The 26,482-nt window shown below is 45.3% G+C and overlaps 2 protein-coding genes across 14 annotated transcripts in view; one reads left to right on the forward strand and one right to left on the reverse strand.

The window, feature by feature from the left end:
* Positions 1-16,579, forward strand: part of UBAP1 (ubiquitin associated protein 1) — a 34,355-nt gene extending 17,776 nt beyond the window's left edge. For 8 of the 10 annotated variants that reach the window (XM_082783979.1, XM_082783981.1, XM_082783985.1 and 5 more), the window contains 7 exons: positions 751-791; positions 3,860-3,984; positions 6,360-7,289; positions 10,746-10,781; positions 11,252-11,449; positions 12,752-12,853; positions 14,587-16,578. In XM_082783979.1, the coding sequence (XP_082640105.1) occupies positions 758-791; positions 3,860-3,984; positions 6,360-7,289; positions 10,746-10,781; positions 11,252-11,449; positions 12,752-12,853; positions 14,587-14,727 (1,566 nt within the window). In that variant the 5' untranslated portion in view covers positions 751-757 and the 3' untranslated portion in view covers positions 14,728-16,578. Of the gene's footprint in view, positions 1-750; positions 792-3,859; positions 3,985-6,359; positions 7,290-10,745; positions 10,782-11,251; positions 11,450-12,751; positions 12,854-14,586 lie in introns of all 10 variants that reach the window. The other 2 variants (XM_082783977.1, XM_082783978.1) reach the window with 2 other exon arrangements.
* A 147-nt stretch (positions 16,580-16,726) lies between these two features.
* Positions 16,727-26,482, reverse strand: part of KIF24 (kinesin family member 24) — a 34,955-nt gene continuing 25,199 nt past the window's right edge. For all 4 annotated transcript variants that reach the window (XM_082783974.1, XM_082783975.1, XM_082783976.1 and 1 more), the window contains 3 exons: positions 23,961-26,384; positions 22,169-22,262; positions 16,727-19,907 (listed from right to left, as the gene is read on the reverse strand). In XM_082783974.1, the coding sequence (XP_082640100.1) occupies positions 19,767-19,907; positions 22,169-22,262; positions 23,961-26,384 (2,659 nt within the window). In that variant the 3' untranslated portion in view covers positions 16,727-19,766. The remainder of the gene's footprint in view (positions 19,908-22,168; positions 22,263-23,960; positions 26,385-26,482) is intronic.

A 26,482-nucleotide genomic window follows, 5' to 3' on the forward strand; every position in this document is an offset into this window, starting at 1 on the left:
TCCTGTAGCTTGCTCTAGTTTCAAAGCAGCTCTCTTCTCAGGATAGCCATGAGAAGGCTCTCTGTGTTAAAAGCTGCTTGAATAATCATGTGTTTAACATCTTAGCCATGTAGGATTTGCACTGACTTCTCAAATTAAAAAAAAAAAAAAAAAAAAGTAGATGATTGAATTCTGCAGTTGTTGGAAGAAGACTATGGTTAGCATTGTTTCCTCGTGCATATCCGAAATCTTGAGGTCTTCCTACCAGTTACTGTGTACCAGCATTGTGTATTGTTATCGGTGTACCACCCAGCACGTCTAGACAAGTGCCATGCTGGCTGTGCACGCCCAATATCATAGTACCCCTTTTTAGAGCAACGGGGATTAAACTGAAGAGGATCAGTGTGGTATTTCCAGGAGGAAGGGCTGTTAATGCCGGGCAGGCAGGATGTGCTCAGTGGGGCTGGGAAGGAGCAGTCTCGGAGTGCTGTGATCTACAACCCGATCTTTCTAGTCAGCCTGGCTGCTTCTTGACTGTTTGTGGTTTTATTTTCCTGGCCATTTGGATTGTCAGACCCTGAGCAAAGTTATTTATTCACTCCATCAATTCTTGGTGCTATAAAATCCATTTTACTGTCTGTCTTTGCAACAGGATAAATATAGCAAGTGTCAGCAGCGTGTCCCATACTACAGAGATAAGACTGGAACCACATAGGCTTATGCAATGCTATATGTATGAAGTTGCTAAATGTATTTTAAAATGTTTTTCAGGTTCTAAATGGCTTCTAAGAAGTTGGGATCCGACTCTCATGGTAAGTGGAATTTGGTACCCTTGCCCTTTCAATAGGATGAATCTTAGTGTTGCTGCTGAGTAATGTCCTGGCTGTCAAGACTGATCTGTTCAGCCCCTGACTGGCTTTTTTGTTAGGGACAAAGTGCCTTGGCTTCCTTCTTGCATAGTTGCTTGCTGACGCTGTGCTCATTCTCTAGCTAAACTGAAGTTTAGCCTTTGACTATCTCCCATCATCCCTGCCCCTCAGACATGGCAGGATAATACCTCCCCAGCAATCCCCTTCAAAATCAAAGCTGAACTGCAGTTTTGGTGCTTATGTGATGCTCCCTGAAGCAGACGCTAGATCTGCAGCCTCTTACTATGAAAGTCAAGTGAGAGGCTGGATTGCAAGTCAAGCTTTTAATGTATCCTTGGGTTGCATTTTGCTCAGTAATGAATTTATTCCTAAATTGGACTTACCTGGCTTAGTAGCTAACAGGCAAGTGATCTCTCCTACATCTGAGATGTGTAATGCCATGCAGATGATTGGTGTCATAAGAATTATGTGCTGCAATGCGTGTTTCTTTTAGAAAATGGGGTATAAATGTGAGAGGACTCGTTTCCGTGACTCTCATTTTTTTGTGTGTAATGTAGATTCTTAAAATGAGTAATCAGTTAAAGCTGTGATGGTGGTTCAGATTAAATTTCTAAAAATCAGCATATTAAATAACAGAAAACCTTAAATTGCTTTGCTTAAGCATAGTACCATTGAAACAGTGGCTTGGCTGTTAGTTCGTATATGTTCGTGATGCTTTTTTTATTAAATTTACTGTTAGAAGACAAATTGAGTCCTTATCTATTTGAGTATTGAGGCAGTAAGTTCATACATTTAAAAAAAGAAAAGTGAAGAAAACTGACCCAGAAAGTAAAGAAATCAAGTTTTCCTAGACCAGTACTTTTGTGATTAGGCTGAATGCTATGAGCATCAGTGTTTTGCTTCAGAAACACTTTTTTTCTATTAGCTGTCCCAGAACAGTTGGTGTCTCTTAGCACACACTTGTTTTTTTTTTTTTTTTTTTTTTTTTTTTTTTTTTTTTTTTAGGATTGTATTTGAGATGAGTTTATAGCAGTGTATTAGAAAATTACCATACTGGGAAGAAACAAGGTTTTTATTCCTTAGTCTAGGTGCTGAGGTTAAGCTGACAGTCATCAGTTCAACTCATCTAGTCTGGGTGTGCTTAGTGTTTTACTGTCCCAAAACAAGGGATGTTGCTCTATAAATACCACAGTGTGTGCTCTGTGGCTGGTGTGAATTTCAGGCAAACAAGGCCATGGGAGGGGAGATGTCTCCCAGTTACTGTGTCAATAAGTCTAATAAAACAGGTATTTGTGTAATGAGCAACTTGGGCTGTGAGATGCAGAGACGCGATTGTGTTGGGCTTGCACGCTTGGATCATCCCAGTTAGAGCAGGACTGGTACCAGTGGGACTAACCAGGGCATGGCAGCAGCAGCAGTCAAGCTGGACTCTGAGCATTTCAGAGATAAGGCTGTCTCTGACCTGGCCATAATGTAAGTGTAAGCACAAAGGCTGCCACAATTGCTACTTCTGCAGAAACACACGCTGTTGTATCCAAGTTCTCACGCTGCCAGCTCAAATCCTCTTTGGATGTCATGGCGTTGGTGGCCAGCGAGGTGCAGTTTGGATGCTGTGCTGTGTACTGCTTCTCAGTAAGGACCGGTGAGAATACTATTCTATTCTGCCTGGAGCTCTCTTTTGTTGTGGTTGTATGGGTGCCATGTAGGTTGTTCAGCCTGAGGGTGTCAGAGCTAGAGGAAATGCCCTCTGTGTCCCAACAGGGCTCTGGGATCATTGCATAGTGTGAGAGCTCAACTGATGACAGCACATAAACATTTGCCTCCAAGTTAACAGGATATTCCTGTTCCCAAAAGCTGCTTGTTCTCTTGGAGCTCGTGGCTGCATTATTGTAGATGAGTCAACAGTGAAGGAGCACAAATAGTACTTAAACTGTCATCTAGGTATGAAAATGGGCCACGTAAAAATGGCAAGTCACAGCTCACTGAGCAAGAGGTTAGTCACCAAACATCTCACATTGCCACTAATGTCTTGTCGGATCTGTAGCTCTCGGAGCAAAGTTACAAATGATTGCTAGACAAACACTTGAAATTGCTGTTATACACAGTCAAAAACCTTGCCTGTAATTCCAAAAGTTTAGACAAGTTAATGTAGAAACTGGCTACAATTTATTTTACGGGTTTTCTTGCACTTCTTCACAGCAGCTCATGGAAAACAAGCCTTTAGTCTGGCTTCTTGGAGGAGCTTGAGTCGTTGGTGATTCTGCCTAGTGAGTTTGCAGGGTGCCGGAACAGCTTTTGTCCTAAAACACTTCATAAATACTACGCGTAAATGATAGATGTAAAGCACAGATAGAGGACCATGAGGAGTCTGTGGCCTCTCACTGGGGTGATCACAAATAAGAGTGGATCTAGTCAGATTGCCATGTTTAAAAAGTCAGAATTGCAATACTGAATGTCTTGGGCTATTTCACTGTGTTTTGGTTAAAGCAGATCTGGGTTTTGGGCTGTTTTTTCCTTGTGACCATTTCTGTCCAAATGTTACTGTCCACTTGTATGCTAAAACTGTTTGTTTTTGTTGTTCCTCTTCCATAGCTGCTCTAGAGCTGGGTCATTTTAAAACTTATTTTGAATATGACAAACTAATGGCTCCTTCTATAGAGGCGTAACAGAACACAACATTCAGGAGAGCTTCAGATTCTGGTTGTGTAGGCATAGTGTTGTCACGAGGGAAGCTGAGATGCTGGGATTTTAACTTCAAAATTTGTTCAGCTAATGGAGTGTTGTAAAACCTAGTTATGGGCTAGAATATTATTTTTTAGAAGAACAAAACTGAAGCAATGAAGTCAGGGCATATTCAAAGTGTTTCTTGTCTTACAACTTCCGTTGTGTTGAGTCGCATTGTGTGGTTGGGGCAGCAGAGAGAGAGTAGCTGCCACATAGAGAAACGTAAGGTTTAACTGAAAGCATTAAGTTTGTAGGGTTTTTGATACCATTTCTTCTTTTGATCTTAGGGCCTTTCAGCTATCTCGATGATGTCCCGTTTAAGATAGGAGACAAATTTAAAACCCCTGCGAAGGTTGGATTACCCATTGGTTTCTGCCTGCCAGATTCTTCTCAGCTTGTCAGAGAAGCCCAGGTAAGGATGGTTTGTGCACTTCTGCTCTTTCCGCTGCCACCCCAGGTCTTCAATGTGTTACTCTGTGAACTACATTTTTGTTCGGGTGTTAGTCTTCACTGTGCTTACTGTTATTTTATAGTCTTCTAGAATGTAGAGGAAGATAAGTATTGTAAGGTGTGCTGAAAGTTTCTTCTTACTCCTAGAAAAAGCCTGATGGCATTTATTTTCATGTATCTACTCCCCCCAAAAAATAGTGTTTTTAAACAGCTAAAGGTTTAAATGCTGCCCTGACAGTGCTAAACTAAAATTGTATTTTTAAGAGGAAGGATGGTAAGAATTGAAATACCCATGCTATGGCATACCCTCAAACAGCGTTCTACAAGTATGGCCACATTCTGTGCATTATCACTTTAATGGGGTGAAAAAATAAATTTCTGTTTCTTACTGTCTGTGCAGTACTGAGTGGGAGATCTTCTCCAGCCATGTAGCGAAGATGTTGCTGCTTGGTGTGGATTTCTTCCAGGTCTCTGAGGCACATGGCTCTTGCTGTAAACTTTTGGTAGCACAAAATCAATTACTTCAGCATAAATCCAATCTCCAAATGCAGGTTGTGATGCAGGAAATACAATTGAACTATAGTTTTCTCATTTGAATCTGTGATTCTCCTTGGGCTGCCCAGTTTGTTGACTTCAGCATCAGCTGTGACAGATTGCTGTGGACAGGTCTGATTTTTTTCTGCCCTGCCTATCTGCTGCAGAGCTGAATATCTGAATTTCCTGACATCATGGCTTGTTATTATAACCGTTAAGTGTTTGCCTGACTGGTTGTCCCAATACACATACTTCCACCTAGTTAAGCTTGAGTAGGATTGCTGCATGAGGCTCTAATGTCCTGTGGCAGGTCTTGCTGTGCTATCCCTTTGTTTTCCAGCCAAGCTGGGGTTCAAATACAGTACACCTGGTTAGATTGCAGTGCCTCGAATAAAATGATGTGATCACGTAAGCTAAGCCTTGCACAGTACTCTTTGGCTTTTTTACAGCTCTGGTGGGAGCTATTCAAAATAGTAAAAGTGCACAGAGGCTAAATTGATCAAAACCATGTACTTAGTATTTCGTGTTTATGAACACCGTGGTTGTGTGTGTATACAGCTGTGATGTGTGTGTATACAGATGGCAAGGAGTGTGGAATGGATAGTGCCCAGCACTTCTGCCAGTGAGTTGTGTTTCAAAATCACCTTGTTGATAAATTGTATATTCCATCTCTTAGAGCTAAATAAGGAAAGGGAAAACTACTTTGTGTAGAGTTGAGATGGGTCTCCAGGTTCTCTCTGGAGCCTGCTGTGGGATGGATAACGCAGTGTGGGTCCCAGAAAAGTCCAACAGAGGCTTAGCAAATCTTCCTGGCTTGTTGCTCTGTAGAGCTAGGATGTCCTATTACCCATTTGGTTATGTGACATCATCCTGGCAAGCAGGCTGTAATTCTTGTGAGTCACAGGTAGGTTACACCCTGGGCTTAGCTTTGTAGGCTGTGTTCTGAGTGTTTTTCCATGACATGGAGGGCACTAAGGTCGTTTGGTCCTTGTAAGATACTAAAGCTTGACATATATTTATTGTGTTCAGAATTTTGTCCTCTCAGTCAGGCCACCACAGTGGCCTGCGTGCCTTTAGTGGGTAGCTTCTGTAAATGTCTTGTGTGCTAACCCAACCCTGAAGGAGCTGATGTTAAATGAGAAAAGCTTGTGGGGTCCAGTCAGTGCCAGAAACAGTGACAAAAACAGCTACTACTGGAAGTTATTGTCAGAGTAGCCAGCACATCCCCTTTGGCTGGAGAGCCATTAGCACAGGTATGAGAATGCTGATACCCCAGTGGGTCTAAAACTAGCGTGCAGTCCGTTAGGAATCTTTTAGGGGGAACTGATAAATACCTTATTGGTCTTTGGATGCAAAAATTACTCTGCTGTAGTCTTGAATCCTAGTTCAGTGGTGTCAGATCTGAGTGTGACTGTCCATCACGTGTGACATCGCTGTCACTGACACTTCAGGCTTCCACTGACTGCATCTATTTTATTGTTGGAAGAGGGGGAGGGAGTTGTGAAACTGATCTTGTGATCATCAGTAGCTCTAAACTAAACTAAGTGTAGGATGGACACAAAATACGAGATTTTTGGTCCAGACTATAGCCAGATTTTGCTGCTAGAGGTAAAACGAACTATTGCTGGTGTCTCCTGCCTTCCTGTGGGTTACAAGAGATGCTGTGGAAAAAAATTCTGTCCATGATGATTCATGTAGTTCTTGCTCTGTGTTACTTGTGTTACTTATGCTGTAAAGTAGTAGCTGTGATTCTTATAACTTGTCTTTATTTTTTTTCCTCTTTCCCTCTCTACCTCTGGTCAGTATGACTTCTCCCTGGAAAAGAAAACAATCGAGTGGGCTGAAGACATCAAAAAAATTCAAGCTGCCCAGAGAGAAGCGGAACGCAAGGCAGAAGAAGCAATAGCAAACTCAAAAGTAGCCCCAGAGGACAGCAACAGAATGGGGTTCTCAGAGGGACCTTGCCCTGAGGCCATGCCTCCTCCTATCAACCCCATCCTTGCTAGTCTGCAGCACAATAACATTCTTACTCCCACGCCAGCCGACAGCAGTGCTGTGAAGCAGAAAGTTCTTAGTCCACCTCGCCCCAAAGCAGACTTCAACCCAGCTGATTTTGAATGTGAAGAAGACCCATTTGACAAACTGGAATTAAAAACTATCGATGATAAGGAGGAGTTAAAAAACATTCTGGAAATCCACGTTGGTACTACTGGGCCGGTTGTTGCCCAGCTCTTAGATAGCAGTTTGCCCAAAGGAGGCTCTGAGTCTGTGTTGCAAGATCAGGAGGTTCTGGCATCCATAGAAAGGGCCACGTTGGACTTCAAGCCCCTTCACAAACCCAATGGCTTTATCACTTTACCGCAGTTGGGAAACTGTGAAAAGATGTCCTTGTCTTCCAAAGTGTCCCTGTCCCCCATCACTTCAGTGAGCAATATCAAATCCCTGTCCTTTCCTAAACTTGACTCCGATGAGAGTGATCAAAAATCATCAAAGCTCATGAGCACTTTCCACAGCACTACCTGTCTCCGCAACGGCACTTTCCTCAGCTCTTTGCAGGCCTGTGCTCAGACTAAAGCCAGTGAACTGAACGGACACCATGTGGTTGGTCTGTCTGCTTTAAACGAGGACAGTGGCATGGAGACATCAACGTTATCCTCTTCGACCAGGCTGCCTTCCCTGGCTGTGTCAACAGTTTGTACGGAAGAAGAATCGTCTCAAAGCACAGTGACCACGGTAAACGCGCGGTGGATTAAAGCGGGGCTTGTGGGGGAGATGTGGAGGTGTGGAGGCAAATGTTGATTCTAAAATGTCCCGTGGCTTTGTTTTTAGCTTCATCTAATGTGTGGCGTATAGATAAGGCAGATCATGTGCAGTAATTCTTTTATGTGGCAAACCGATCTGCCCAACAGGTCTTCGTGCTGGCAGTTGTGAACCTTAGACTGCTACTCACAGGCTGCTTCACACTGCTCTGCCACATCTCTTAACTTGCAACCAATTCTGGTGACTTCTTCAGCTTCTCAGCTCTTGTTGTTCATAATAACAGTTAGCTCAAAAGGCATGCAGTTATGTATAAGATTTCTTCCATGATTTCTTACCTGTGAGGGTGGGAGAATTGCTTTTTGGATACCAAAAGCAATTTTGAAAATCATCTCAGACTTACAGATTTTGGTTGCTGTACAGCTCTGAGACAGGAGTTTGAAGCTTCATTGCTTCCAACTTGGAGCAAGTTCTGAGAGTGCTTTGGGGAAACCTAACTTCATGCCATCTGTTGTGGCTTTGTGAGTGGGAGTCCAGGCTTGAGTAAAATTTGTGCTTTTTTCTAAAGAACCTAAGATCTGGACACCAATACTCGTGAATTCTAATGAAAACTGCATAGCCAAATTGGCTCTAAAATCTGAGATTTGGAAGGCTTCTTCTGTCTGCAAAAGTGGTTCTGTGTTCTTGCTGGTGTACTCCAGGTTTTTGTGACACCATGTGCCCTAAACACAGTGACAGTCCTTCTCTTCTCACAGTCCTATCACCTCTTCTCAGGCTTAAGTATATACAGTGTTATTTGAGAAACACAATATTCTGGCAACTAGTGTATCCCTAGCACAGCAGAATAGGTGTTCATTGACTGCTAAACCAAATGCACCCAGTAAGCTTCGGCAGGAGCAGCGGTGTGCTGAGCAAATGCTTGCTGCTACACCTCGCAGGCTTGAGGGGAGGTTGTGTCATTTTATGTGGCTCAGAGATGAAACCTTGAAGCATGACATCTCCAGGGATTAACGTGAGAGATCACTCACAGCTAGATAGGTGGGCTTTAAGATAGCCAAATTCTCACTCCAGGTGCTTAAATCTCTGCTAGGTTAAATCCTATTGAAGACCGAGAGGGGAGATGTGTTCTCAAGAATGCTGTAAGGGAAGGTACAAAATGTTTTTAAAAACTAAAAAAGGAGTTACCAAATAGACTTACTAGGAAACATAATAAAGATCATCACTTGAAACTGTGTTTTGGAAGTAGCAAGCCAAGAAATAGGTGTGTTGACAGAACTAGTTCTTCCCATTGAAGTTCCAAGGCGTCTGAATATGCTTGTTTCCTATTTCCACGATAAGGTCCCAGTGGCTGGAAAAGGACAGCAGTGTTGCACGAAGTTGAAGTATAGGCAAGGACCGTAACAAAAATCCTCACAGTATGAAAAGGATAGAGAAGGAAGTCAGAGTAACCCATGTGGCCACCAGAAGAAGGACACAATCCTCCTACCGCAAGATTGCATGAGAAGAAGCCTGGTGATTTTATAAAGCTTCAGTACACTTCTGTCCCAGTGTGTTGCACAGTGCTGTTTACATACACATTTTTCCCTTCACAAGTTCAGAAATCATAACTTTGGATTTGGCGTTGCCACTGGAGCATGTTTTACCAGTGAATTGGATCTAAGGTTTTTTGGATGCAAATAAACTTGTGATTTCTCTGCTGCGCTGATTCTGGCCTGGGTGATTCCCTTTTTCCTCGCGGTGTTTCTTGAAGCTTGCGGGTTTGCTTTTTGCAACTTTGGCGGAGGAATAAATGACTAGCGAAGAAATTAAACAGTTGTTTAGAGACCTGAATTTGTATGGCATGCCTTATTTGTGTAAATACCTGGTTATGGGAGGATGGATGGATGGACCTGATGGACCATTCCGAATGTACTGCTGCATTAACATGAAGTGCTAAGCACACCAGCCTGCAGGTGAAGCTCCCAGCTTGTTTACAAAGTCCCTAAAAGCAGGAACAATGTGCAAGCATGGGCTGAAAGCACTGCACGCCTTCTCAAAAGGTACTGAATGAAGTATGCAGCCTTGAGTCTTAAGGGAGCACAGCTTCTGAGTGGCCAGCTCTGTCTCCTGCAATTCCTTTGGGTGCTTCTCTCCTCCACTGGAAGTCTTTGATCATGAGCATGGGTTATCAGGCTCAAGTAGATTGAGGAGCTGCTTTTCCATGGCTTGAATCCCTGGTGTCAGAAACAGTTTGGGTTCTTTTCGCTGTTGCATTAATAACAGAGCATCATTCATTTGGGGAATTTGATAGCCAGCTGATTTTAGACCTCTGTTTCACTGTATCCCATGTTCTAGTGCTTTATGCTCTGCCAAGAGTCTGGAGAAGGGTGTAATTTGAGGAGCTTTCAACCGCTCTTACCACCGTGAGGACAGGTTTTTAGGTAAACCAGTCCATCAGGCTGCATGGGATTTCTCAGGTGTTGTGTCCTAGAAGAAAAATGGAGTGGCAATGTACCTGTAGAACAAACCTCCTCACCTCCCCCAGTCCTTCTTGGGGCCCAAAGGACTTTCTGGAAGAAGTGGGCACGCTTTCAAGCAATTGATGGCTGAAAAAGTATTAAGAAAGGCCATGTCCTGAGGGTTTTGGTGAAAAGTGATTTCTTCCAGCTTCTTCTAACTCTATTTAAGTCTTCCTGTGTTTTAAATGGATTAATTGAAACATGCAGACCTTGGGCAAAGTAAAGTAGAGCTGTTGGTTGGTTGTGCCCCTTGGCAGACCAGTTCTGCAGAAATGGAGCGGGTGTACAGCCCTGGCACTGCTGGGATCCCTCTCCAGGCTGTGTTGGAAACTGAACAGTCAGGACAGGGGAGGCCTCGTGTGCTACTGAAAATGGGTAATTTCTGTGCTGTCTGGCTGGAGCTTCCCAAAGTGGCTGCTGCTCCCCATTGCTGATTTTTCTCCTGCCAGATATTTTTAAAGAATAATTTAACAGCCCAAGTTTGATACGAGTGATGTGAAACAGCCCTTTGAGGTGGCTACTTTAAGATTCCTCTTGAAGTAAGAGCAGTTGGCTCCTTTTCAACCCAGCAAAAAGCTTACTAAGGGAAAGCACAAATTTTTACAGAGACAGGTGTTGTTAGCCCTGTGCTGGGGATGGGGCAGTGTTGGATGCTGGTGGAGCACCACGTGCATGTAGCCAGTGCGCCGTGTTGTCTATACACAGCACGTGAATGCAATGCTCTGAGAGCAGAACAAACAAACCTTGTGATGACTATCTCACACCTACACACAGCTGCATAACTTCTGCATTTCGTGGATTACTGATCAGGCCACAGGTCTCTGCAGTACGGTAGACACAGTCCCCAATCTTTTCCTTGAAACTTTTTTCCCCAGATGTAGCAAACTCTGCTTGTGTGTCATGTTCACCACCTCATTCCTGTGCTGTCCCACAGGTACACCCAGACAACAAGGAAACAGAAATGCCTACGGTAAGTTCCCACATTCCTGTGTGCTTGCACTGCCTGGTATTTGCAAAAAGCTGCTGAGGTGTTTCCAGAGGTAACATTCCTTCGAGTACAGAAAATCATAGGTGATGAGTGAACTGCAGGGTGAGGGAAGCAATCCTTTGCTTCATCCAAGGTTGTGTTTTCCCATATCATAAGGGCCTTTACTGTTGGAAGGTTTGGCAGTTAGAAAGCTTCAGTCCTGCCAGTAAGAGAGGGTGTACGGCAGGAAATCTGGGTAATCAAATGTCTTGATGAGGGTAAAAAGGGTGTGGTGGGAGTCAGACTACCTAAAGTGCGTGTTTCCATCCTAACAGTGAGCATCTTCCCCAGCACAGCCTTGGAAGTCTCCAGTTAATGAATTTTGCTGGGTGTCCTAGTTCTGCAGTAGCCAGAAATGGGGACACGGATGCAAAAGATGACCGCCATCTAAGCCTCTGGGTTTTCCCTTGTAGGTAATGCACCAAAATTTCCCAGCGTCTCAAGTGCCCAATAACACCAGCTGTGCAAAGCGGCCGGGTGGCCCCGCTCCAGATGTACAGCAGGCCCTCTCTGCCAGCGAGAGGCAGTGCGTGGAGACCGTCGTCAACATGGGGTACTCGCCTGAGAACGTCCTGAAAGCCATGAAGAAGAAGGGACAGAACATAGACCAGGTGAGAGCTTTTGCAGGAAGAGAGAAACCTTTGAGCGGGCGCTGATTCTACTGAGAAACAGACTGGGCTTTGCAAAATGTAGGGGGAGGGCACTTTATTCCAACGGTGGCTTGCAGAACTGCTCCAGAGGTTTTCACCTGGCACAAAAGGCTCCCCAAACCAAAGAGCATCTGCAGAAGTTTCTGTTAAACTGCCTGAGGCAGCACAGTCTTCCTAGGAGCCACAAAACAGCCCAGAGGAAGCTTGGCATGGATCCATGCCTTCAGTGCTGCGTGACCAAAAAGCAAAGCGCCTTCCCTGTTCTGAGCACAAGGGGTTACTCTGCTGCTGCCTCCCCCTGCAGGGAGATGGGCCCCTGCGGGCTTACTGCAGCCCTGGAAGGCTCAGGAGGTACCAGTGACCGACTTTTTGCGTGCTCTGGCTGTGGTGCTTCCTGCCATGTGTTGTTTCAAATGCTCGCTAAAACCAGGTCACGGAGCATAAAGCGTGGCGAGGTGAAGCGTGGCTCTGGGTCTTGGATCAGCTTCAAACAAAGCAATGTTTTGAAGACAGAGGAGCGTGGCCAGGCTTTCTGTGCTGGTCCTGTGCTCCCTGCACACTGCACAGAGCGTTGCCTTGGCAGGAGGAGCGTGCTGGTAGCTGCTGTGCTGCGCAGGATTTGGCTGCTGGTAGAGCTGCTCTGCTTGCCTGCTGCCTAAGAATCAAGAGCACTATCTCATTCCTAGCACTACCTTTCTCTTACCTGTCAGACTCTCACCCCCTACCTCTCTGAACTGAGAATGAATGAGAAATGTGGCAGCAATTTCTGGGTATGTGAGCTGGGATTTGCAGCTTGATCAGCAGTGTGCTGAGGTGATCTTAAGAAGCTGACTGCTTCCAGATTGTGTTACCTGTTCTGGCTGAGAGGAAGCTAAAAGCTGGTGTAGCTTGGTTGCTGGACCTACAGTACCCCTTCAAAAACTCAGAATAAAAAATCTTAAATTAATCTGAATCTTAAATTTCTTTTAATCTTAATTTTCTGCCTCCGTAGTGATTCAGAATAGAAGGCTAGAGAAGGAAGGCCATTTGACTGGAGTGAAAGATGAAGCTGATGGGGAGAGCACAAAGACAGAAGGACTTGTTTGCTTTTTTTTGAGCAAGCTCTTGCATAAGGAGGGTCTCAAGATAGAGCAGGAAGAGCTTTGTCTCGGTTCCTGGTGAAGCCTGGGACGGAGTTGTGCTCAGTTCCTCTGCACGTACAGAGGTGTGTGACTGTGTGCTGTGAATGCAGCTCTGCAAACTTCTGTGTTTTGTTCCCTGCAGGTTTTGGATTACCTGTTTGCACATGGACAGCTTTGTGAGAAGGGCTTTGATCCACTTCTTGTTGAAGCAGCTTTGGAAATGCATCAGTGTTCAGAGGAGAAGGTGAGGGTGCCGTGTGCTCTGCAATAGTGAGAATGTGCCACAAAGGGGAATTCCAGCAGCAGTTCCTCTATAAAGTGGTCGGTGTAATTCTAGCTCCATGGTAATGCTGCCTTGTCAAAACAGGCTGCCAAGGAACATCCTTGTGGTGATAAAGGGAGTATGTTAAAACAGATTTCTTCTGCATTGCTTTATGACCTGTACTTGCATGTGATTTTATGGGAATGATTTTTTTTTTAAAGACCCTGCTTAGTTTGATGGCAATGTTCAAACCACAGTGTCGTCTTTTGGGCAAGGTGCTTGGTACAGAGAGAGTTAACTTCAGAAGCAGGAAATTACAGCCAGGGCAAGCTGGAAGGATTTTGATGATAAATTTTCTCCACTGTGCAAAAAATGCACCTGCCTGGCAAATTCAGTTAGGGCTCTGTGTGAAAAAATCTGGTAAATACATCTTTTGTGGGCCTGTTTTATAGTGTGGCTGCTTTGCCAGCACCAAAGGTACAGAGGCAGGAATAGAGGACAGCAGAACTGCTTTTTAGTGTATGCCAGCCTGTCGTGTGCTGAGTTATAACGGGAAATCTTTGGAGGTGCCATCCACCCACCCTCCCCCTGACATATGCATACAGCTCATGATGAGCTTGCAAACAGAGGAACAGCAGTGTGAAGATAAGGGAAGTGACAGTGTTTTGGAAACACGTTTGCTGGTGGCTTAACCCCCAGCTGGAAATGACTGATCTCCTGGTTGTCTGTTTTAACCTGGTTTTCCCCTCTGGAGAGGAGGCACTGGAAGTAGCAGAGGGTTCATAACTGTTGGAGTTGATTTACTAGTTGTCCCTGTTTTTTCAGAGCTCTGGAAGGATTTATGTGATGTTGGTAGCATAGCACATGGTGTTGTGGTGGATTTACCCTGCTGGGCAGCTGAACTCCACCACAACAGCACTCACTCCCCCTCCTTGAAAGAAGAGGGGGAGAAGAAAGTATCCTTCCCCCTTTCCCAGCTTTTCTTGCTGTGACATCCCATGCTATAGAATATCCCTTTGGTTTAGATCAGCTATGTGATGTTCCCTGCCCATCTCTTGCCTGCTGGCTTTTGGGGGCCTTGGAGGGAGTCCTGGTGCTGTGCCAGCACTGCTCAGCAGCAGACACAACACTGGTGTGACTCCACTGCTGTTCTAGTGACAAGTGCACAGCACAGCACTGTGTGGGTCACTGCAGGGAATGTTATATCCCAGACAGACCCAGTACAAATGTCCAGTAGTTTTTTTTGTAATACCCCTGTTTTGCCCTAGATCTGAAGAGTCATTTGATAGCGAGGGCTGTTGTGCTGTTACCAAAGTCAAGGTAACTTGAAAAACTTTAGAGGCTGCTGGATGGGGAGCAAAGTGGATATTAATCAGCCTTTCTGGAAGTCTGAATGGGGACAGGCTGATCAGTTTCTACTGAGAGAGACTTCCCCAGACTAAGCTTCGGTGCTTTCACTGAAGAGGGTTTGGGAGATGCAGGACTGCAAATGCTGGGTACCGAAAGTGAGGTCCAAGGGCTGCTGCACACAGAGCCCTGACGACTCTCTTTGGAGTGGATTTGCTTCAAACTGAGCGTGTGTGGGCTGTGCACGGAAGTGGGATTGTCCCCATGGGGTGCCTGGTTGCTGAAGACCATTTCTGTGCTAAACCCCAGCTCTGAGTAAGACTGAGCCCTGATCTTTTCTCTTACAAAGAATCGTCTGTCTCTTTCAGATCACAGAACTTCTCCAACTAATGAGTCAGTTTAAAGAAATGGGCTTTGAACTAAAAGACATTAAGGAGGTCTTATTATTACATAACAATGACCAACACAATGCTTTGGAAGATCTAATGGCCCGTGCAGGAGCCAGCTGAAAACACATTCCTGGGATCTCGGCGTGCCACGGAGCAGGACTAGCCCCGCCACCTCCGCATCCAATGTGACTTGCTCTCGGCAGGAAGGAGTCCGGCTTTTCACACCCATGGGAGAGTGACTGAGCAAGCCTACCTGCGTGCATCACTCCAGCATTTCTCTTTCCACTGGGAGCCAACTTTCTTTCTTAAATTAAATTTTTTAAGTGTCCTTTCCTAAGTTTCCTTTTTTCCAGCTTGGCCACGGAGAGTTTAAACTGCCCAGCCGCTACTGGAATTGTACATAGGCAGAGACCGCTGTGGTTGCCCCCACTGTTGCACTGGAGTTGGACAGAAGAATTTGAAGTTGGTTCTGAAACCTAGGATGCTTTGGTTCTTTGAAGCTGCTTTCATGGTGTCTGCTTGTACTGAATTACTTGACTGTCACAGTCCAGATTAACTGGTTAAATTTGACCTTTAGTGCAATGGAATTTTATTTTTTTGGTTGAAAGTTAGCCTATAACTTAGTAAAAACACTGGTTCAGAAACTGTCGCTATGCATAAAGAGAAGCTGTTCCTCTTGTGTTTTCTTAACCCATGCATCCAATACTTCTGCCAGACACGAGCGTCCAATGCTGAGCGGTGCATAAGTTTGCTTGGAGCAGGTAAGCTGTGAACTCGACCTGGACCTGCCACTTCTGTTGGTTCTTGAACCCGAAGGCAGAGAGGTGGGGCTCAGTATTCTTAATCCCCCAGGCTTGTAGGATATTTAAGAAAATGTTCTGCTAGGAAATCAATCATCTTTTGTTTTAAATAATACTCGGTGTGATGCAGGAGGTTTCTTTCAAGCACTTTCTTTAAAACAAATATACTCACTGCATTAGTTCCATTTCCCACACTGCTGTAGAATTACATAATAACATCTAGTACTAGAAATCAGGTTTGGGGTTGTTTTTGATAGTACCAAGTATTATGTTGTACATTGTTCAAGTTCTAAATACATAAAATATCATCAGTCTTGAGGAATCTTTAGAGTAATTTGCTAAATATTTTGATTCTGCAGAAGAACAACTAATAAAACCCTCAAATGTAACTCCCAGTGTCATGGTTCCCATCTCTCATGCTCTTTGGCTTCAGCAGATGAAGAACTTGCTTGATCCCGCAAGCCCAGGTGCTGCCCATTCCTGTGGGCACACACGAACATGGTCTGCGTTGGGCAGAGCTACCCGAGGTGTCCAGGCAGGTGGCTGCAGTGGTGGAAGGTGCTGCTTTTTTTTTTATTATTACAAGAAAAAAAAAAGCCTAGGGATCCAAATTCATTTTAGAGCATGGAGCTGGGAGCATCGGACTTTGGGAGGGGAAGACAGCTCGGCTCCTTGCCTTAGGTCAGATTTTTCAGTAGGAGGTTTTATAGTTCATCAGGACCCTGAAGGAGATGGCATCAGCCTGTGTTACGCTATTAACTTTGTACAGCCAGAACATCTCCTCTGGGGCTGGCGTTAACTCCTGGAGTTCTGTGAGGAGGACAACAATGTTAATTACATACCTTTATTTAAAACAAAATGATGTTGAGGGACGCAGCTGCAAGTATCTTAAGAGATCTGGAGATGAATGATGAGCAGGACCAGGGCAGACTTCCTTGCGTTGTATCCTGTAGCACCAAGCTTCACCAGCTTCCAGTGCTGGGGCTGAGAAAAGCTTGTCCAAGAAGAACGTTCACCAGCTGATGGTCAGCAATTAATGTCTAGTTTGGGCTGCCTCTGGGGGCTCGGGTTAATCAGGTGCCTGGCTTTCCTTCCCAGGTGGGAAATGTGACAGTGTGAAACAAGGAAATGGAGCTCTGATCAGTCAGAGAAGCTGGAAAACAATAAACCTGCTTTACTGTTACTGCTGTGAGCGTGTGCTTGTGTTGCTTGTTTCTGAGAGTTAATATCCATACGGTTTCCTGTCTGGTACTAGGCAGTCCTGAACAGACCTACTTCGACCAAACCTCTGAATAAAATCATCTGTTTGGTTAATGTGAGTTAACTTTTGTTTGGGGATGAGGCTGGGTTCTCCTTTCCTTCTAGGTGGTGAGAAGACAACTCTTCCTGGTGAGTCTTGAGACCTGTACTTTCCTTTGGGTTCTCAAATCAGCAGACTGACTGACGTACCTAGTAGATGGCACTCGGGTATCTTAGCTTTGCCAGAGGCTGTTCTGCCTCTGCGCTAGCTGAATGCCGAGGTCTGGGTGTTGGGATGAGGAGTGTAGAGGCAAAGCAGAAACCGCTGCCTGCTGGGCTCTGCCAGACCCTGTGCACCTGGGAGCTGGAGAGCGAGCTGCTGAAATGTGGAACAACAAGCTGGGGGCCATGGGCATTGTGCAGATTCCCTACTGATCTCTGCTGATCTTTTACAATCAAGCATTTAGTCATTTTGATCACATTTACTTTAGAACAGATTTTACCAGAGCTCTGTAGTAAATTGAATTTTATTTTAAATAATGTAAACTAGTCAAATGAAACATCAAGCTTGTACCATGAACATTAATAGTCTTTGTTGCACTTGCATACAAAAGTGAATCCATTTTACTCCCGTATTTATTGGATTATACAGGGCCAGTCCCTCAAAAATCTTCTGAGAAGACTGCTGTAGCAACAACACAAACAAAATTCACGTACATTCTCCACGTTGAAAAGAAAACCATTTGTTTCAGGTGTCAGTGCAAGCAGCTGGGAGGGGATGACACTTTCAAACACTGTTAGCACACCTTCACACAAGAGTTAAAGCAGCATCTAGGTAACAACCCGAAGAGTGGAGAGAAAAACACTACCCCTTGCAATAACAGTGCTGGTTGTTTCCGATGCAGGCTCTGAGCCCAGCTTTGGTATCTCCTGGGCATGCAGCAGTTCAACAGTGTCAGTAGCCCTGTTACTGCTAAGGGTAGGTGAATTTTCACAGCCAGAGCTGCTTTTATTTTAGTAGAGCCTCACATGCAGCAGGGGACACACTGCTCTGAGAACAGGTTGATGATAAAATCTTGTATCAAACAAGGTACAACCTCATGGGTTACCTGGGTTACTCTTCTGAAAGCACCAAGGTTAGGACATGGCACTATGGTGCTGTGTGAACGGTTCTCCCGTGGTGCTGTTTTAGGGATGACCAGCTTAGGTAAGAGATGGGGAAAGACTGAATGTACTTCTGCTGAGCTCCTCTTTAAATCCTCTGCTGGGTTAAATTACAATCACTCCCCCGTCCCAAATGGCAAAGTACACTGAGGGAAAGTTTTCCCTGTCTTTCCACCCAGCTAGCACTGCGCTGCTGGCACCACCTCTCACTTTCTCGTGACCTGTGTGCACATCCTGCGGTCCCACCTTTTCCTCAGCTCCAAGCTAACTTGTGAAAGTGCTCAGCAGCTCTGTGATTGTTCTGTGTGCTCTCTGAGCAAGGGCTATGGGAACTACTGCAAGTGCTCACATCTAGTTTTGCTTTCAGAAGGCAGAAGGACTAACCAGCTGCCATGTCTTCTCCTCACCTTGTGCAGGGGAAACTGTCCCTGTCTCCAGGAGGATGAGGCACTGAGGCTGAAGAGCCTTGCTCCTGAATGCCTCATTTCTCTAAGCAAATGAAGCTTCTTAAAATGGAACTGGGAGGCCTTGCTTCATGTGTGACTTGCTGGTGGCCTGGAGCTGGGACACAGGAACCATCTTGAGGTCTCTAAACTCAGAGCCTGGTTACATCTCAGGAGCAAGAGGGACTAAATACCCTCCCTCAAGAATCAGAGCCCTGATGTAGGACTTTCTTCCTCAGTTACAGCTGTCACTCCTTCCCTTGCACTCCTGTTCCCCAGGACTATGCTGTGTGACATTCCTTGCATCCAAAAATCAACCCAGAGAGCTGTGTAACTGTGACTGCTGTGCTGCTGCTGCCAAACCTGGCTCGTGGGGGGCAGCTGTAGAAGCAGGCGGTGAAATTTGCATCTGGTCAGACAAAGCATTCCATTACCCTTAGCATTTGTGGCTATTGAACTACCACAGCCATCACCAAGGAAACGCTGAGATGGCTGAGTATGTTGTGGCAGCCCTAATTTTGGAGTGGGAGCACTTGCAGAGCGTTGTTTTAGCCGAGCGTGTTTCATTGTCTCTTGTGGCTTCAGCAAGTGGGCTTATTCTGTGGTTCAGCAGCAAGCAGCAGCAGAGATCTTGCATGGTTCCAGCTTTGTTCTGTAGTTCTGGTCTCAACTACCAGGTTGGTGTAATGGCACTGTCAGCTTCTTAACTCCCACTGCCTATAACTGCACCCTTCTGATGTGACAAATCAGTGGTCAACGCAGACCACGGCCACTCTGCAGCTGAGCAGAGCTCAGACATGGCTTGCAGAAGGAGAGCTTTTGTCTTCCTTCTCTTGGCACCAGTGAAAACAATGAGCTCATTAACACGCTAGATGAACCTGTGGTACAAAGTCCCTTGTACATAAGCCTCCTACTCAGCCGCTCGTTACTTGTGACTTCAGTGATCTCTTTCAGCAGGTCTGAGCGTTAGTCCCACGCAAAGAACTCCAGTGGCCTTCCTTCTGAAAGCCCAGAACTTCACATCCTGCCTTGATTTTCATTTACTTTTGGTCTAGTTAGTGTACTTAAGCTGTTTCTTCACTTCTGTTTGCAAACACTTTTCTGGATTGCTTTTGAACATTTTTGTCCAGACCTGAGTCTGGCTTCAAAGTGTTGTTTTTTTTTCTTTTCCCCTCATTTTCTTAGCAGCACAGAAGTGCCTCTAACGTGAAAAGCTGCTGTGAGTACTGTAGACAGGACTGCCTGCCTCTTGGTGAGATATTTAAGCACTGCTGAGTTGTTATTCTTAAGAAAGTGTCTTATTGGTATTAAGGAAATACAAATCTCACGTTGCCAAGTAATCATCTCTTATTTTCTCAGAATTCTTTCCATCGTTAGCTAAAATATGCACTAATCACAAACCATCAAACCAAAAGCTAGCCCCTTCCCACCCACGCTCTGCAGCACCCAGTGTGGTGAAACACTCGCTGGCTGTTTCCAAAACTGTTCTTGTGTGTGTGTAAGCACAGCAGGTCTAAACTGGTGGAGGTGTTTGCAGGGATGTGTCAGCGCTAGGAGAGGCTAAATAGAGCTGAAGCTGGGCTCGCATGGTTTGGATGCATTTTGACTTCAGTACCAGGATTTCATCTAGCTTGGTGACGAAATTCTGAAAATCCTGGGAAGGAAGGCAAAAGGAAAGTTTAGGGAACAACAGGAGCAGAAGGTTGGAGACATTCAGCGTTATTTTATATACTGCAGCAGTACAAAAACCCATGTTTTCCAAGCTATAGTAAATTTATTTAGTGTTTCCTTCTTGAAGCCCTGACCCTTATAGACAGCAAAGCTTAATACCTCTAAATACTGAGGTTAACTTATTACTCTCCTTTTTTTTTCTTTATTTTTTTTTTATTCTGTTGGTGAAATTAGAGCTACTATGCTGGTTTCAGAAAAAATGCATAAGGCTCCTGCTATGATCTTTCTACACAGGTTAGCTTTTAAAGGGTTAGGTATAGAGACTGGAGATCTGATGTACAGTTTTACAACGTACTGAGCTGTGTTCCAGACACTTCTTGTGTTGCATTTAACAGTCACAAAGATAAATGGTGAGCTGGGCACCTCACTGATCGACATAATAACCCATTTTATGGAGAAATGCGAGGGAAGGGATTATTTCGCATCAGCTCACAGGGCTTGTCCAAATGCTGCCTGGCTACAGGTCTGCCAGACTGCACATGAGAAACAGCAGCTGTGCATAGCCCAGGCCAAGTGGAACCTCACCTTCCATCATGACCTGCCACAAAATGTGATCTAAAACTCTGATTACAATGAAGTGGATGCAGTTATTTTTAAGTAGGTCTTGTGTTAATAATTGCTCTGGTCTCCAGCTGAGAGAAGAGCTCGGTGCATTTATTCACAGGTCAGTATCTAAGAAGTTGGGAAGCGTCAGTATCCTTGAGGCTAGGTGCTGCAACTGCTACCACACGAAAATTAATCATTCACAAGCTCATTTGGCAGAACTCCAGCTATCTCATGCATTGTATCTTTGTCCTGCATGGACATCAGCACTAATGAAGACTAGCCCAGCTGCCCTAGATTATGTTTCTTAAGCACTTTAAACACTGTATGGTTCAGTGTGTGGCTGGTCTTGGCAGGAATCTCTCCTGCAGCCACAGTTTCACGGCTGGAGAAGTTGCAACCATCTGAAAGTGGAATGAGAGAAACTGATATGGGAAGTCCAAGCTAACTGCATTGTCCAAAGCAAGGTCATGCTGTAGTGTTAAGTTATTCACCCACTGCTGGGAGGCCTGGCATGTCAGAATTGTCAGAACTGTCAGAATTCTGTTGTCCAGAAAATTATTGCTTGCTACAAGGGGCAAATAATAGCAGCGTGTGACCAATAATTAGCAAGAAAAAATCTCAGATACAATAAAATAAGAATTAAAAAAAAAAGGTTGCTTTTTATCATAGCATTCTCTGCCACAAAACTAATGCAGCTTATGGCTCTTATACTGCTTTGTGAACTTGTGCATTATCTGGTAATACAGTGCAGGCGGCTGGAAGTCACAGCAGATAAACCACGGGGTGGCTCCAGTCTGAATTCCCTGAGGCAAGAGTCTCTGTAGCTGTACTGCAAATCTGAACTGTGATAGCAATTAAAGTGGTTGTGATAATGTAATGCAGTAACATAATTTGGCTTTATTGATAAGATGAGGGAACAGGGAAGGCAGGAGGTTCTCACTGAGATGAGCTGGGTGAGAGTTAAGACTTGTCACACAGCTGTGACACGCAACTGTTAGGATGCAGGAGAAACTAAGAACTGGCTGGTGCTGGGGCTGTGCAGGTGCCAGGCTTGAGGTCCAGCCTTTACCAATGTAATCCAAGACACAGACAAGCTAAGGAATGCTTGAGTGACAGAAATTAAGAGCCTGTGAGGACACAAGTCACAGCAGATTGAGCACTAGAGGGAGTGGGGCCAGGCACAGCTGCAGTTTGATAAGCAAGGGACTCCCAGGAGGCCATGTGGCACACCACCACCAGTTGTGCCATCCCAGTGTCATGCTTCACAGGTGTGCTGGTTTCTCCTGTATTGACTTACTTGGTCCAGCCTGAAAGGAGAAAAACTCCACCTGACGAGGTGCCCGGATGGGTATGGTCTGGCACCAATACCCCAAGATAAGACAAAGCTGTCTTATCAGAGACGAGCAGTTCAGAGTTGGGCTATCAGACTCCTTCTCCCCCAGGAACCAGGCGCTACGTGGGCTGGCAAAGACACGTCAGGCACTGGAAGTGAGTGGCCTCTGCTAGGACTCAGGGAGGCACCAGAGAATGAGTGGAGGAACTGACCAGGCATGTCACTTCACTAATTCAAGTTAATGATCTCTAAAATCAATTTATGCAAGTTCAACTGGCAATGAAATCTTCGTCTAAACCACTTACTGTTGCTGACATCTGATTTATCAAGCACTCTTCCTTGAAGCACAAGGATGCCATTTCATCCAGCTGCTGCCGATGGGCCCGAATCATAGCCTGTCTGGTTAAGATAAAATATATCCTTGGTTACACAGCCTGCTGCGCTACCTTTAATTGCTACCGAGCTCCAATTAGCTTTTAAGAAGGAGGAAAACCCAGAGTAAGCCTTGCTTAAAACCCAGAGTGAGCCTGTGGTCCCTGGCATTCAGGAGGTAAGTGAGGTGATTCTCCCCTCTGCTCTGCTCTCCAAGTACTAAGATGAGGGGAAATAGCCTCAAGTTGTGCCAGGGGAGATTTAGGCTGGAGATGAGGAGAAAATTCTTTACTGAAAGGGTTGGTGGCATTGGAACAGGCTGCCCAGGGACATGGTTGAGTCACCATCCCTGGAGGTCCTGAAGAAACATGTACATTCAGAACTTAGTACCATAGATTACTGGCAAAATTTAGTACTAGCTTAAAGGTTGGACTAGTTGATCTTAGATGTCTTTCCCAACCTCAATGATTCTTTGATTCTCATGAGACCCCTCCCCCTGGAGCACTGTGTTCAGCTCTGGGGCCCCCAGTATAAGGAGGATACAGAGCTGTTAGAGAAAATCTAAAGTTCCCCGAGGATGCTCAGAGGGCTGAAGCAGCTCTCCTGTGGAGACAGGCTGAGGGAGCTGGGGGTGTTCAGCCTGCAGGAGAGAAGGCTGCAGGAGACCTCACTGCAGCCTTCCAGTGCCTAAAGGGGGCTGCAGGAAAGCTGGGGAGAGACTCTGTCAGGAGGTTGAGTGATAAGACAAGGGAAATGGCTTTAAACTAAAAGAGGGGAGATTTAGATTAGATGTTAGGAGGAAATTCCTCACTCAGAGGCTGGTGAGGCCCTGGCCCAGGCTGCCCAGAGGAGCTGTGGCTGCCCCATCCCTGGCAGTGCTCAAGGCCAGGCTGGATGGGGCTTTGGGCAGCCTGGACTGGGGGGAGGTGTCCCTGCCCATGGCAGGGGGGTGGAATTAGGTGGTGTGTAAGGTCCCTTCCAACCCAAACCATCCTGGGATTCTATGAAGTGCACACCAGTGCTCCTTGAAGAGCAGTAGACTGTGCTGGTTCTGGGTCAGGAAGGCCTTGCTGACTGAGGAGTGCATCTTGGTGCTGCTTTTTACCACAGGGAAATGGAGCAGCAAAAGATGTCTGGTAAGACTGTGAGGTTGTAAGCCATTTTGGTGAAAAACAGGGATGGTGGGAAGGTAGTGCTCCTGTTCCTCTCTGTAAGTTCCTCTGGCCAACAATGTATTTTCTGTCCTGTGAATGCAAGCCAGTCCTCAGGAGCTGACAGAGGCAGCTCTATATCCAGATCTTCAGTGCCTGACTAGCTGCCCTAGCTGTTTTCCTTTCTGCACAGATGCAACAGCTATCACCTGCTTTTTGATGAGAGGTTTTGATATATTTTAGGTACTTTACAGCTTACATGAACCAATTAGTTACTGAGAATTTCAGCTTATGATATAATATTAATTCCTGTAACATTATCTTAGGAAACTCTAATAGAATAATTGGCTTCCTGTGAGATTTTAAAATATCACTAAATAACAGGCAATTATATATTTATACAAGATAATGAGTATAAATCATCATTAATCTCATTAAATAATTATTTCATAGATTGATTTCCCATCAGTTTTTAAAGTGCATATGAGCATGATACACAAATAAGGGCAGATCTACCCAGTATGTCTAGATTTTCTAAGCTTCGTGAGAAACTTTAGCAAAGAGCAAGACTTACTGTGCCTTTTCTAGGGCCTCCTTCTGCCATTTTCCCACCTCAGATACACCACTCGGAGAGCTGACGTTGGAGGGACTGTTTGCATTTGCTAATGGCTTAGGATCTTTGGTTGCAGATCCTGAATCTGCAACGAAAGCCTCTTGTGTAAAAATAGTCTGCATCAATTTGCACTTAAGCAACCCTATTTCCTCACTGCTGAAGGATGACTTGGCTGGCTCTTCAGAATGACTGAGGTCCTCGTTCCTCAGTCCTGACTTGCGCTGCAGCAGGCTGCTTTCTTGAGAGTGGGACTGGACTGCATAATCTGTATTTCCCACAGTGAGTAAACATGATGCACCTGAAAAAAAGCTCTTTTCAGGTATCTCAGCATTTCTTTCCCAAGGCTCAACATTCAGTCCTTGATTTGAGTTCGGTTTTCCTGAATTAATGGTATTCCCTTTAACATCAGCGTCAGGCTGTCTGCCGTCTGTGTACTCCTTGCACTTTTTGTTACCGAGAAACAAAGCACCCTCTCTCTCTCCCCTGGATTCTGTGCATTCAGCTGTGGATGCTTCTGCCAGGTCATTTCCAATGAGGGAGCTGGGAACGACTCCTGGATTTGATGAACCTGAGCGCAGAAGGCAGCAGCATGGCTTCACACCACAGCAGCCAGGAGAGAGCCACCTGTCCCCTGCCTGCGGGCAGCGCTGCAGGGCGCAGTGTCTTCCACCACGACGCACTTGCTCGCCCAGCTCCAGCATGCTGTCTGTCAGAGCTCTGCTTCTGGTGCACTGCCAGGCCTCCTCCTCAAACCTCTTCTGGGGCCTGTGTATGCTCCTGCCCAACAGCTGTTTCACACGGGGGGACTTTTCTTGGTTAGAAGAAACGTTCTCTGCATCCGCTGTTTCCTCATAGTCAAGAAGGGGTACCGGGAGAGGAGCCACAAGCTCAGGTGTGAATTCTGAGGAACAACTGGGAGATCCACAACAGTTAACATCATTTTTTCTAGCTTTCCATTTAATGTCTCCTGCAACGGCAGCCTGTCCATCCAGAGCAGATTCCTCCTTCTCCTCACGCTGGTGAAGAATCTCTTTGCACTCTGGTGTTCCTGATTTCAATACAGGGGAAGAATATGAGTTTGAAGTATCCTTTTCTGGAGTCAAGGTGACTTCACTGGAGTAAACTGAACACCTGTGTTTGGATTTGTATTGTTTGTCATCAGCCAGGAAATCTTGGCTATTTTTCCAGTTACAAGCAGAATCTTCTTGTAAGCAGCAAGGTTTTTCCGCAGTATTGCTTGAGGAGGACTCCATAGCTAAGTCATAGCTCCAGTCTGATGGAGTTTTGCTGCAGCCTGCATTTTTAATGGATTCCTCCATCTTTGGGCTGCCCTCGCTACAATCCCAGCTGTTGTCTAGTTCATGTTCTTGCGAGTGCATTGCATATTTAAAAAATAAATCCTGTCGCTTTTGACCTTTTTGCTCTTCCTCAGTTCCTTGTTCTCTTTGATGAAGGAAAAATGAATGTTTACTGCATTTGTTGGTGTTTCTTCTCTTCACATTGTTTTGACTGCAGACAGGTGAGAAAGAATCTTCACTGAAATCACTGTCATCAAGATCTTCCAGCTGCATCCCCTCTTTGCTCCGTGCTTCTGTGGGCGTAAGGCTCAGCTCCTGCTTCACTTCAATTTCCTGGGGCTTATATTGTGTTAAAAACCTCTCCAGAGGCTGGTAGTTCAGTTTGTGCTGTAGAATAGGTGGCTGCTGAAATTGCTGGTGATAAAGGCGTAAATGTTCCTCCCTTTCCTTCTGAAATGGAGACAGATTTGTCCAGGTTTCAACGCACGGTTTAGCAAAGGTGTTTCCCCATTCCTGCCTGCTGTCAGAAGGCAGATTTCCATCTCCAAAGGAAAAATCATCTCTAGAAACAAGCTGTTTCTGCACAGGTTGCACTGTCTGGACTTTTAGGCACTGGACAGGTGGTCTGTCTTGCATGTACTTATCTCTTTGGCCACTCTCTTTTGTTTCTGCTGTACCAGTGTTTCTGATGACAAAATCCTTCGCAGTGGGGTTCTTTTCAGAGTAGGGGGACAGATCATCAGTTTTCTTCTTCAGGGGATGTCCTATCCGTAAGAATCCCTTAACTGGACTAGTGTGGTGGAACCACAGAGAGCTGGGACTTCCTTTGTAGGCATGTCCTTTGTTGACTCCCCTGGGGGTAGAGGTAAAAGGGACACTGGGTGGCTGGAGCGCTGCAGGACACGTCTTTGTTTTTGTAGCACTCGAAGGGTGCTGGAGACCTAGCTTTACTTTCTTTGGAGAGCTCTTTTCACCAGGTGGCACAGAGGGAGAGTTTTGGACACGTTTTGGAGATACGTTTCCAGCTGTCCGACGTCTGTTTGTGACAGGGGTAGAACATTTAATCCCTTTCTTCAGCTCTTTAACCCTGTAAAATGAGATTGGCTTGAGATGTCATGCTTTCAGATAAATAACATGTCTTCAGAACAAACTAATACAGACTAAACACTGAAGTCAATGTCATGA

Source organism: Aythya marila (assembly GCF_965140915.1).
Source record: "Aythya marila genome assembly, chromosome: Z".
Classification (NCBI taxonomy): domain Eukaryota; kingdom Metazoa; phylum Chordata; class Aves; order Anseriformes; family Anatidae; genus Aythya; species Aythya marila.